Raw genomic sequence first — 13,944 nt, 5'->3', positions numbered from 1 at the left:
GTGCTGGGAATCAAACCCAGTGCCTCACACATGCTAGGCCAGTGCTCTACCCCTCAGTCACCGCCCCAGTCCTTGTTTGACATTCTTGCTAGAAATTCTGCTTTTGTAAATATTTTGAAGAATGAGTTGTTTGATTCCTTGATTTCCCCTTGGTTTTCTGTTTTCAATGGCATTGATTTCTCTCTATATTATGGCCTTTCATTTGCTTATTTTGATTTACTTTTCTTGTTCTAGGTTCCTGAGATAAGAGTATAGATTGTTGATTTTGCTCCTCATTTCTAATAGATGTGCTTACTGCTATAAATTTACCTCTCATCATTGGCTTACCTTGTTTCTCTTGAGATTTCCTTTTTGACTCACGGGCTCTTTAGAAATATATTATTTCCTTCCAAAAACTTTGGAAAATTTCCTACTTTATCTGATATTAATATGGCCACTCTGTAAGACCCATTTTTCTCTTTTCTTTCAACACAAACTGTTAATACCCAGAATAAATGTTTATAGTCAGCCTATAATTGGGTAGTGTTTTTTAATCCACTTTGTGATTCTTTTAACTGATGTATTTAGTTTAATTAATATAAATATTCATGATGTTATGCCTTAAGTCTTCCACTTTGTTTTATTTTTCCAGGCTTCCTGTGGTTTAATTGACTTTGGAGTTCCACTTTTATTTATTTATAATATTCTAAGTACATTTCCTTCCTTCCTTCCTTCCCTCCATCCCTCCCTCCCTCCCTCCCTCCCTCCTTCCTTCCTTCCCTCCTTCCTTCCTTCCCTTCGTTGTTTTTCATTCCAGGGATTGAACCCAGGGGTTCTCAACCCCTGAGCCTCATCCCCAGCCCTTTTTTATATTTTAGAGACAGGGTCTCAATGAGTTGATTAGGACCTCACTAAGTTGCTGAGGCTGGCTTTGAACTTGTGATCCTCTTGCCTCAGCCTCCCAAGCCTCTGGGATTATAGGAATGCACCACTGTGCCCAGTTATATTTCTTTTTAAAACTCTTTAAATGGTTGCTTCAGGTTGGACATTATATGTACATTAGATTATATATAAATATTAACATATCTTACCACAATCTAAGTAATAAGATATACTATATTACACTATATGTACACACTTAGATATACATATACTTATATACATATTTAAGTGTATGTGTGTATATCTTATCACAATCTACTGTTATTATATTACCCTGGTTTGATTAAAGTATATAAATCTTTTCTCCACTATATTCCTTTTTCTGCCCTCATTTATAATAAAATTGTCTTGGGCTTGGGAACTACACCATTGGCTGATATCTCTGTGGTAGAGCTTGCCTACCATGCATAAGGTCCTGGGGACCACTCTCAACACCACAATCAACAATAATAAAATGTCTAAAATGGGTTTTTCTACATACATTTAGAAAAAAAATTAAGGAGTGTTACTTTTGCTGTAATCTTCAAATTTAATTAAAAAAATCCAAGAGTTGAAGAAAAATGTATCAAATTTACTTATATTTTTGATTTTTCCATTGTTAGTTCTTCTATTCCATGTTCCAAGAGTATTTTTTTTTTAGAATTCTCTTTTGCTTTAGAAATATTCTTTAGCCACTCATGGAGAGCAGCCCACGGTGACAGGTCTTCATCTGAGGCGTGATTCCCTTCATTCTGTAGGATGTAGGATATTCCCACTAGGTGCAAAAGACTCTCTTTTCTTTTAGTATCTGAAAAATGTGTTCTACTTCTGTTGTGATGTGGATGTGAGGTGTCCCCCAAAAGCTCACATGTGAGACGGTGCAGGAAGGTCCAGACATGACTGGGTTGTGAGAGCCTTAACCCAACCAGTGAATGGATCCCTGATGGGATTAACTGGGTGGGGGCTGGAGGCAGGTGGGTGTGGCTGGAGGAGGGGGCATTGGGGGCGTGGCTTTGGGGTCTCTATTTGTCTCTGGAGAGTGGAGTCTCTCTGCTTCCTGATCACCATGGGAGTTGCTTCCCTCCACCACTCTTCCTCCATGATGTCCTGCCTCCCCTCGAGCCCCGAGGGATGGAGCCTGCTGTCTGTGGACTGAGACCTCGGAAACCCTGAGCCCCCAATAAACTTTTCCTCCTCCACAGTTGTTCTTGGTGGGTCTTTTACTCACAGCAGCAAAAACAATGACTAAAACAACTTCCTTCTCGCCTCTGTGGTTCCTTGGGTCAAAAGAGCTGTTCTTTGAACTGTTTTACTCACATCTCTAAGTGTCACTCCTCTTGTTCAACATCTTTGAGCTCAGTTTTCAGAAATTCCACTGTGATGTACAGTTGTCTTGGTGTCGTCTCCTTGGGTTCATTCTTTTTGTACTCACCCAGCTTCCTGAATCTGCAGGTTGATTTCTTTTGCCATATTTGAGGAAATCTCAGAGATCAGTTCTTCAAGCATTATTTCCCCTCCGGTCCCACACACTTTCTTTTCTCCTGGGATTCTGAAGACAGCCAATTCTGTTGTTATTGATCCGAAAGTGCTTGAAGCTTTTATTCTCCGCTCTCCTCCCCCCAACGTTATGCGTTGTTCATATTGGGTGATTTTTTTTGGTACCCAGGGGTGCTTAACCACCGAGCCCCATCCCCAGCCCTATTTTCTATTTTATTTGGAGACAGGGTCTCACTGAGTTGCTTAGGGCCTTGCTTTTGCTGAGGTTGGCTTCGAACTCACGGATCCTCCTGCCTCAGCCTCCCGAGCCACTGGGATGACAGGTGTGCACCTCTGCACCTGGCACATTGGGGTGATTTCTAATTTGCATCTTCAGGTTCTCAGATTCTTTCCTGGCTCCTTTTCATTCTTGTGTTGAGGAGCTGGAGGATGTTGAATCCATGTAGCAAGCTTTTCATTTTGACTACTGTATTTTCAAACATTTCTATTCTATGTATCTTTGCTGAGACTTTTTTCCTTTTGTTTTAAGCATGTCTATAATTGTTCACTGAAACATTTTTATAATGATGGCTTTAAAAGTTTTTTTTGTTGTTGTTAGCTAATTGTAACATTTCTGTCATCTTAGTTTTTGCATCTACAGCCTAGCTTTTCCCATCCAACTTGAGATCGTCCTTATTCTTGGTACAAGAAGTGATTTTCTTTATTAACCTGCAGATTTGGGGTATTACTTCACAGGACTCTGGACTTTATACTTTAACTTTCTGGTTTTGCCCCTTTCCCTGACAATACTCCAGAGAAGAAAGAGGGGTGCTACCCATTACTCCCATGTCCCCTAGCTTTCATGGACACTGAAAGGGGAAGGGGATCCTTGCCTGCCCTGCAAAGGGAGAGCAGTTGCAGCTCCCCACCAGGCCATGGCTGGAAGAGGCAGAAATATCTCACTGTTGCACCCAAAGTGGCCTCACTGACTGTAAAAGGAGGGTGGACTATTTGCCACTGGATGAAAGTGACAATCCTGCCCCTCCTTTGTGACTCTTCAATGAACACCCCAGTGAGGAGGAGCAGGTGACCTCTTCCTGCCAAATGGGGGAAGATCAGATGCCGGCTCTCCCTGCCGCCTGTCCAGGTGGGGAGGGGGCAGTGCTGCTGAATGGCTTCAACCCGAGTATCAGCTTTCCATGGAACCTCTTCTGAAAGCACATGGCAGGAGGGACTGTTCTTCTGTCACACAGACCCAGGGGAGAGGCCCAGGTTCCCAGCTAAACCACGGCTGGGGGGCCGGGAGTGGATCGGGTCCACAGGTAATTCTAAGTTCTGAAACTAGGCAAATCACAGCTGAATACACAGCTGTCCTGGGAGGGTGCCAGTCTGGCCCTGGGCTGGAGAAAGCAGGCTTCATCAGGATTTCTGTGCTCCTCTCCATGGGTATTCCTGGTCCGCAGGCTACTTTAGCTCCAAGTCGTGGGTAAATGAAATCAAAAGAAAGCTCCAGATGGCCTACCTGTAGCTCCTCTGATCCTTAGCTCCCGAGGTAGCAGACTTTATTTGCTTCTCCTTTCAAAGTCCTCTTATGTCTGTTTTCTATGTGATGTCCAAAGTGGCTAAGTCCATGTTTAACTTCCGAAAACTTTTTAAAATTTGTTCTTTTTTGGCAAACATGACCATAGAGTCTATTTAACATGTCACACACACATGGAGTAAAACTACCCGTTCTTGTGGTTGGACATGATGTGGGGTTTCCCTGGTCGTGTGTTCATATATGAACAGAGGAAAGTTCTGTCCCATTCATTCCACTGTCTTTTCCTGTTCCCATCCTCTCCCTTCCCTTCATTCCCCTTTGTCTCATCCAATGAACTTTTATTCTTCCCCTGGCTTATTGTGTGTTAGCATCTGCATATTAGAGAGAATATTCGGCCTTTGTTTTCTTGTAATTGGCTTATTTCACTCACCACGATAGCCTCCAGTTCCATCCATTTACCAGCAAATGCCATAACTTCATTCTTCTTTATGGCTGATTAATATTCCACTGTACATATATATATCACATTTTCTTTATCCATTCATCTGTTGAAGGGCACCTAAGTTGGTTCCAAAGCTTGGCTATTGTGAATCGAACTACTATAAACATTGATGTGGCTGTGTCACTGTAATGTGCTAATTTTAAGTCCTTTGGGAATAAATCAAGGAGTGGGATAAATTGGTCAAATGGTGGTTCCATTCCCAGTTTTCCTGAGGAATCTCCATACTGCTTTCCAGAGTGGTTGCACCAATCTGCAGTCCCACCAGCAATGTATGAGTAGACCTTTTCCACCATCCTCACCAACATTTATTGTTACTTATATTCTTGGTAATTTCCAGGAGTGAGATGGAATCTCAGTGTAGTTTCAATTTGCATTTCTCTAATTGCTAGAAAAGTTTTCAACATTTCAACATATATTTGTTGACCGATTGTATTTCTTCTTTCTGTAAAGTATCTATTCAGTTCCTTTCGATGCTTGACTTTTTAATGTTCTTTTTAATTCCGATATTTTTAATTTCTCCCAAACTGTAAAACTTGTACACACTTACATATATACACATGCATAAAACAAGGTAGATCCAATTCCCATAAAATTTAACATGCTACAGAATGTAACACACTTAAAAAGTCAATAATCTTGATAAATAATTTAGCCAAAAGTACAAATGGTATCTAGAATAAATGAAGAACTCTTAAAACTTAGCCATAAGAAAACCACAACTGGGCTGGGGTTGTGCTCAGTGGTAGAGCACTGGCCTAGCATGTGTGAGGCACTGGGTTCGGTTCTCAGAACCACGTATACATAAATGAATAAAATAAAGGTCCATCAACATGTAAAAAAATATTTAAAGGAAAAAAAAAGAAAACCACAACCCAATTAAGAAAAAATAAGCAAAGAATGTAATACTTTTAATGCCTAAACATTTTCTTTATATATTATAACATAATCTACATACACTATAATTTAGTTGTCTAAACCTTTAGGGAAATTACTCCTCAAATTCCTAAGGTACCGTAATTAGAATATTTTGGCTATCATTATGATTTAGATATTAGATATTCCCTACAATCTCACATGTGAGACAGTGCAGGAAGGTTCAGAGGAGACATGACTGGGTTGTGAGAGCCTTAACCCAACCAGTGAATGGATCCCTGATGGGATTAACTGGGTGGTGGCTGGAGGCAGGTGGGTGTGGCTGGAGGAGGGGGCATTGGGGGCGTGGCTTTGGGGTCTCTATTTGTCTCTGGAGAGTGGAGTCTCTCTCTGCTTCCTGATCACCATGTGAGCTGCTTCCCTCCACCACACTCTTCCTCCATGATGTCCTGCCTCCCCTCGAGCCCCGAGGAGTGGAGTCTGCTGTCTGTGGACTGAGACCTCTGAAACCCTGAGCCCCCAGATAAACTTTTCCTCCTCTACAATTATAAAAGTCGGGTCTTTCAATCAAAAGAGTGAAAAAGCAGACTAAAACACTAAACAGCTATCTTATTTTTCATATAAAAAGTTGTTAAGTCGTATAAAACAATAACATCAGTTAAGAGGGATTTCGATTTAATTTATATCTGCAGCTTCCCAGGGAGAGGGTAGGAGAATAAAGAGAGGGTGAGGTGGAGGTGGAAAGAATGGTATACATTACTCTATAAAGTAGACTTCTCCATTTTCGGTATAGGCCATCTCCCAGTTTTGAGGCAGAGGACCTAAATTATCCTCTGCGGAAAGAGGTAGGTGCTGAGGGAACTTCTGAGAAGGGTCCGTGATGGGAGCAGCAACGAGGCTACTATTCACAGGCGCAAGAGCTGCTTCTTGGAGAGGGTGCTCGTCCTGGTCCCCAGAATCGGCTGTTGGGTCAGGTGGTGGGGAGAGAGAGAGAGAGAGAGAGAGAAAGCACAAACACACTCATCATCAGAACACAAGGTTGGGTTATGAGACACTGTGCACATCTCTCTTCTTAGCCCTCACCCTTCTCTGATCGATGGCCATTAACTACGATTTCTGTTTTGCTTTAACAAATGTTAGATAGCATTCCAGTGACCACTCCTGAGAGGTGTGGCTCAGTGTCGGACCACAGGAGCATGTCACTAGCAGATTTGAGGCCCTAAATTCGACACACACACATGCACACGCACATACCCATGTACACATACACCCCAACAGAATTTATTTTACTTATTAAGAAAGAGGAGCTGGGTGTGGTGGTGCACACCTGTAATCCCAGAGGCTTGAGAGGCTGAGGCAGGGGGATTGCAAGATCAAACCCAGCCTCAGCAACTATTCCAGGCTCTAAGCAACTCTGTGAGACAATGTCTCTAAATAAAACATAAAAAGGGCTGAGAATGTGGCTCAGCGGTTAAGAGACCCTAAGTAACTTCAACCCACAGTACCAAAAAAAAAGAAGAGGAGAAAAACATGGCAGATAATACATCACTCACCATCTCAGAAATGCCAGAGAAGAAGCCAATTAATAACTTAGACCCGAAAGACTCTTAAACCAAGAAGATCAAAACATGACTAAGACACACGCTCCTTCCGTGGGTACTATTTGGCTTGTGACTTGAAAAAAAAAAAAAAAGTTCATGCTGAAAACACACAGATCCGGTGGTTTTTTTATAAAAGTTATCTAAAACAGTTTTTTGGGTAGCTGCTGGCAAAGATCACAGCTGACACATTAAGCTGGAACGTATATAAAAGTTTAGGATATGGAGACAGCTATACCAGTGAGTCAGAATGGAGCCTCTTTTAGAAAACCCAAGAGGCTGTTCCTGTGAAAACCAAGACAGCTTACCCCCTGCAGGGTGGCGTGTAGGTGGACTGCTGGGACATGGGTCTCCAAAGAAGGCTCTCAGTGCGTGAGTGTCCTTGCTTCTGATTAACTAGCCCTATCCGGGGTGATGTCATCCAAGTGTCCACAAACAGCACTGTGGACACTCTGGGGCTGAATTTTTATAGAAGCTGATGATAGGAAATGTCAATCTCCGTGGGCCTTGACGACATAATCATCAGGGGATGTAGCGATTTTCTATCTCCTGCAGTTATTCTCTGATAGACATTCCTGCTTTGATTGCAAAAGCAGACTGAAGAATAATAAAGGACTGTTTTCAAAGCTGTCTGCGACGAGGGCTCCCCAGGAGACCCCTGGGAACGAAGAGTCTCCAAAACAACCACACCTGCCCCAAATCCATGCCCTAGCCCACATAGCCCAAGAAAACTGATATAAACCCATCAACCTCCTCCTGGCTCCAAGCTACACTCTTCTCAATTAGGAGTACTGTATCATTTTTTTTTTTTTTGGTAGAATGGAAACAATACCTCTATTTTGTTTATTTTTTTGTGTGTGGTGCTGAGGATTGAACCCAGTGCCTCACCTGTGCTAGGCAAATGCTCTACCACTGAGCCACCACCCCAACCCTTTGTTTTGGCCTTTGATGGTCAAGTTCAGGAACACATGCTGGATCCAGGGTGGACCAATGAAGGGGACATAGGGAAGTTCTGCCAGAACCGTCAGCCTCTGGATGCTGGGCTTATTTAACTGACAGGTTCTGAAGCTGGTGGCCACATTCCCATTGTAGGCAGTACCTACTGAAGAGTGAAACCCACTCGGAGGAAAGCAGAGATGAAAGGGAGAATGCTCTCTAAGATCCAGGATTGAGCCTTTGATCCACGTCTGGAGTCAAGGTTACCCCTGTCCTCTTCAACCGCCTGGTTCCCCCACCGAGTCACACCTTCCTGCCTGCACCAGTATGAATGGGTTTTACAACTTGCATGAAAAGAGTGCAGATTTAATAGGACAACTATAATTTGAATGAACAAGAAGGAAATTAGGCCAAAACAGAAGAAACCTTTTGAGACTACTCATCAACAACAAAATAAATCCAAAGCCTAGCAATGATGAAAAGACCCACCTGTAATTCTGTAGAAGCCAACCTACACTCACTCATTTCTGATGTACCTTCTCCAGGGCACACTTTTCACCCTGAAGAGTACACAAGAATCCCCTGGAGAGCCTATGAAAGTGCGTATTTCCGCCTCCCTACTCCAGAGAAGAGGTTTGGGATTTGTTTCCAAAATCGGCTCTTGTAAAGCATCCTGGTGATGGAGATTCAGGAGACAGAAGCAGTATAGTCTGAGGAGAGGGATACAAAGAAGTCTCCAAAGAATGTAATGGAATGTTACTTGTGTGCAAAGTTCTAACTTTGGCTGGGGCTTGAAGTTGTCATGTTCTGGAAGCCATGGCCAAAATTATGGCTTTTGCTGATAAATGGATGGAAAGGGAGAATATCATGCTCAGTGAAATAAGCCAAACTCAGAAACTCAAAGGTAGGGGGCGGATGTAGGGGGGAGAGTGCTGGGGAGTGACATTGGTCAAATTATACTGTTATGCTGTGTGCATGTAGAGTATGTGACAACAAATCCCATCATTGTGTGCAACTATAATGCACTTGTAAAAAATGTGGGGGAAAAAAGAGAACAAAAAATCTCATTCTCTGATGGAAAACGGAAAGCACAAAAATAAGGTTCGAGTACACACAGGACAGACTCAAGAATCCATAACCTTGGGGCCGGGTTGTGGCTCAGTGGCAGAGGCCCTGGGATGGATCCTCAGCACCACATAAAAATAAATGAATAAGATAAAGATATGGTGTCCATCTACAACTAATAAAAAAAATCCATAGCCTAGGTAATGGCTTTGACTTTGATACATGCTTTGATTAAAAAAATCTTAGCCAGGTGCGGTGGCGCATGCCTGTCATCCCAGCAGCTCTGGAGGCTGAGGCAGGAGGATCGCAAGTTCAAAGCCAGCCTCAGCAAAAGGCAAGGCATTAAGCAACTCAGTGAAACCCTATCTCTAAATAAAATACAAAATAGGGTGTGGATGCAGCTCGGTGGTCAAGTGCCCCTGAGTTCGATCTGTGGTACCCGTCCCCCCGCAAAAAAATCTTTGATTCATGAAATATTTGGGAGCACTACTACCATCATCTAACCCAAGGTTGCCAATGAATGAATGCAAGGAGTCAGGCAGAATGGACGGTGGGAGGAGTCTAGATGGGACCCAGAAAGCCTGGGCTCACGTCCTGTGGTGGTGTGACACGCACTCTCACTCAATGTCCTCACCCGCGAGCTGCAGAGGAGGTACTTGAGTGGCTTCTCTCTCAAGATAACCAGGAGGGTTCACCAGATACACGTGAAAATGGTATGTAAACCATGAGGTGAACTACAAATGCCATTGTTATCAATAGTAAATCAGGAGTTTCTAAGCATTTTCTTCTTTCTGTCTCCCTGCCTGGCCTCAGACTGTTGGAAGTGACTTTAAGAACACTCCTGAGGCTTATCTTAAACTTGTAGATAGTTTTAGATCTATGTGCCTCTTCCACTGCGCAAAAATCAGTCAAAATCTTTAGGGTCTGATAAGGTTAATTTAAAACACAAAAAAGCACACTGGATGTGCACACAGGTTCTGGAGGAGGACCCTCTGACACTCCCTCATTATAACATTAGAACACTGGGGAAACTACTTGACTTCCCTGGCGTGCACATAAAGAGCTTTGGAAAATGTCTGCCACATTGTACCAGAGAAACATTAGCTTTTTTTTTTTTTTTTTTTAATATTTTTTAATGATAGATGGACACAATTCGTTTATTTACTTATCTTTATATGGTGCTGAGGATTGAACCCAGGGCCTCATACATGCTAGGCGAACACTCTACCACTGAGCCACAACCCCAGCCCAACATTAGCTCTTATACATATTTATTTATTTATTTTAGTACGGAGGATTGAACCCAGGGGCACTGAACCACTGAGCCCCATCCCCAGCCCTTTTTTATATTTTATTTAGAAACGGGGTCTCACTGAGTTGCTGAGGGCCTCGCTAAGTTGCTAAGGCTGGCTTTGAACTGTTGATCCTCCTGCCTCAGCCTCTGGAGTCAATGGGACTACAGGCATGTACCACCGCGCCCAGCAGGAAACAGCAGCATGTTGTTTAAAATATCCTGATAGGTATCATTTTGAACAGGTCCACAGTATTTCTACTCTTAGATATGATTCTCATACCTTTATCATCGCTGGCCCAACCAGAGCCAACACCCCATTATGCTAATGTCACCCTGTGTACAAAATGGCTGGTAGATTGCTATTTAGAATTGTTCAGAATGCAAAATGCTTCGACCCAGCTACTTTCACACACATGTATGATATGTAACTGGGGGGTATGAATTCTTCAAAGGAATCAGTATGAGGGGCTGGGGCTGGGGCTCAGTGGTAGGGGACTTGCCTAACATGGGGGAGGCACTGGGTTCAGTCCTCAGCACCACATAAAAATAAATAAAAGTAATCGTGCCAACTACAACTAAAAAAAAAAAATAAGAAAAGAAAAGAATTAGTATGAGTTTATGGTATGATACAATGTCAGCTGGTGTCACTTTTATTTTGTGAGGGACGTTCATTTAACACGCTCCCTACTATTGAGATGCACCGTCACAGGTATAGCTCAAAACTACTCCTCTTTCCATTTCTTTTTTTGGGGGGTGGGGTGGTCGGTGAGGGGTCAGGTGGGGGATGGGCTGCTAGGGACAGAAGCCAAGGCTTCTGCCATCCCTGCAAGGCCTACCCCCTACCACGGGGCCACACTGCAGTCTAGGCCCTGTCTGTCTAAATCATCCTATTGGCCTTCTTAGTGCCAAGACAGGCACCTGAAGAGCACCGTGGAGTGTCACCTGGCTTTCTGTTTTGTGCAGAAATGAAGGATCAGACTGACTTTAGCAATCATGACCGAGGCCCACATTTTCTTTTTTTATTTTGGTACCAGGGATTAAATTCAGGGGTGTTTAACTACGGATCCACATGCCCAGCCATTTCTTTTCTTTTTTTGTCTTTTATTTAGAGACAGGGTCTCCTTGAGTTGCTTAGGGCCTCGCTAAGTTGCTGAGGCTGGTTTTGTACTTGAGATCCTCCTGCCTCAGCCTCCCAGGCCACTGGGATTACAGGCATGGGCCACTGGCCTGGCTCTACATTTCCTTTTTTACATGACAGGATTTCAAGTGAGGATTTTATGAGATCAGATGGTCTAAGGTGTGGCTTCTACAGACAGAAATGTGCAGTGGTTAGAGATGGGACATCTCAAGATTTATGGTCAACGACCTCAACTTTGTCCTTGCTTTCTACCAAGAAATCACCTTAGTACATAAATGGAGGACAAATAAAAGTGTATAAGGGTGGCCTTATGCCCTAAAGGACACCACAGGCCTGTTTGGCAGAGCTGTTTCACTGTCCCCTATTCGTAAGGTCTTCTACTGCTGTGACTACAACTATGTTTTGGGTTATATCATGACTTGCAATTCTTATTTACTGAACTATCAAGACATTAAAGTATTATACGTTTTTAAAAGCAATGTAATATAACCTCTTTTCATTTTGTTGGTGGCTACTATATATGGATGAAATATTCCCAAAGGATGAAATCAGATGATTTTAATAAAGGCGTACAGAAAAGATGGTGAATTTTTCCGGGAGTGGGGTACACACCTGTAATCCCAGCAACTCAGGAGGCTGAGGCAGGAGGATCGCCAGTTCAAGGCCACCCTCAGCAACTTAGGCCGTAAGCAACTCAGTGACACCCTGACTCTAATAAAATATAAAAAAAGGGCTGGGGGTGCTGGGGTGGTGGCTCAGTGGTAGAGTGCTTGCCTTGCACATGTGAGGCACTGGGTTTGATCCTCAGCACCACATAAAAATAAATAAAATTTAAAATTATAGAAGAAAAAAAAAAAGGACTGGGGATGTGGCTCAGTGAGTTCAATCCCTGGTAAAAAAAAAAAAAAATTTTTCTTCTAGACATTGCAATTGTAGGTCAGCCACTGGTCTATCACATTTTAAATGGAAAAAAAAAAAAAGAAATTTTTCACAGAAGTAAATTCTTAGAGCTAGTAGGAAAAACTTGGAAATGATACAATTCCCCTAGTCCCATCACAGATAAATGATTTAAGGCATTTTGTTCATAAATAGTCAACTATCAAGAGACAAGCCATGACATCAGTACTTCAGTTGATCCAATACTTCTCACAAAAGGGGTAAGTTATCCTACTGCCATAGCAAAGTCACCAAAAACATTTTATGGGGTTCAGTAGTGGAGCGCTTGCCCAGCACATATGGGACAATGGGTTTGATCCTCAGCACCACATAAAAATAAATAAATGAAGGTATCGTGTCCATCTATAACTAAAAAAATATTGAAAAAAAAAATTTATGGGCATCTTAACCAATTTAGACTTTTGAGCTCGGTTAATAAATGGCAAAATCTCAGAGAGATCCATGCCAGCTGTAGTAGTATTCAACAACAAAATACTTTTCCTGAACATTCTATCAGACTTGGTGACACGGGGGAAACACAAGGGTCGACTGGTCTATCCAAGCACTGGGGCTGAGTCTACCCAAGCAGTGACCAAGTATGGTGATAAGAGAAAGGCCACTGACGGAGGAAACCGTGGATGCCGACCACGGAAAACTTGTCCATAGCTACAGTTCTAACATATTAAAGAGAGAATTTAAATATAGGAAAAAATAGAAAAAAATGAAGTGGTTTTCTCTAAGTCACGTTATAGGCTGAAATTACTCAGGTGTTTAGGCAGTTGTTACATTTTGAGTTATTACATGAGGTCAAACTCTCACATAATGAAAAATGAGATTGAGTAGCTATAGATCACTGCTCTAACCCAAGACCACATACCCCAGCATACAAATGGTACCACCTGAGATGTGCGATACCTCAACTGCACAGCCCAAGCTGAGGCTCTGTCCTAGACAACCCCCCCATAACACACAGCACGGCTAAGCTTTAGGCACACAGCTCTGAGTACAGGTGTAAATATACAATGGATTCAGTCACATCTGCTACATGATACAGAATGCATACACAGAGGAGAACCCTAGAATATTTATTTTGCGTATTTTTCTTGCCCCCTTTAAGGTCCGCAGTAAAGTCTGCATAAGTTAGCTGAGCACAAGACATACTTCCAACACCTCTACTTAAAATAGTGTGAGAGAAGCGGATGCTGTCAGTTTAATGTCAGCTTAATGTCAACCGAATTCTCATATTTCGCTTCATGATGACAAAGATGTTTCAAGGCCAAATTAAACATCAATGAACAAAGTGTAAAAAATAAATAAATATATCTTCTTTTGGAGGTGGAGGGGGCACACATTGGGGATTGACTCAGGGACACTCGACCACTGAGCCCCATCCCCAGCCCTATTTTGTATTTTATTTACAGACAGGGTCTCACTGAGTTGCTTAGGGCCTCGTTTTTTGCTGAGGCTGGCTTTGAACTTGTGATCCTCCTGCCTCAGCCTCCTGAGCCACTGGGATCACAGGCGTGAGCCAAGGTGCCCAGCCTAAATATATCCTCCTGAAGAGAGAAAGACCAGGCTGATATTTCTCAATTGCTGTGTCCACACCTTTATCCCTGGCTCGTTTCAGATAGTTGGGTGACGTTCAGATATTCCTGGGAACCGTGGTAAGTGGACGGAGGGATGGTC

The 13,944-nt window shown here is 42.7% G+C and overlaps 1 protein-coding gene across 19 annotated transcripts in view; it reads right to left on the bottom strand.

Moving 5' to 3' along the window:
• Positions 1–13,944, bottom strand: part of Magi1 (membrane associated guanylate kinase, WW and PDZ domain containing 1) — a 619,206-nt gene that overhangs the window by 99,688 nt on the left and 505,574 nt on the right. For all 19 annotated transcript variants that reach the window (XM_046452718.2, XM_058582074.1, XM_046452730.2 and 16 more), the window contains one exon: positions 6,052–6,253. In XM_046452718.2, the coding sequence (XP_046308674.1) occupies positions 6,052–6,253 (202 nt within the window). The remainder of the gene's footprint in view (positions 1–6,051; positions 6,254–13,944) is intronic.

This window comes from Marmota monax, unplaced genomic scaffold, assembly GCF_021218885.2.
Source record: "Marmota monax isolate L192 unplaced genomic scaffold, Marmota_monax_Labrador192_F-V1.1 WCK01_AAM20220418_F8-fsc00042, whole genome shotgun sequence".
Classification (NCBI taxonomy): Eukaryota; Metazoa; Chordata; class Mammalia; order Rodentia; family Sciuridae; genus Marmota; species Marmota monax.
This window is presented reverse-complemented; position numbering and strand designations above follow the sequence as displayed.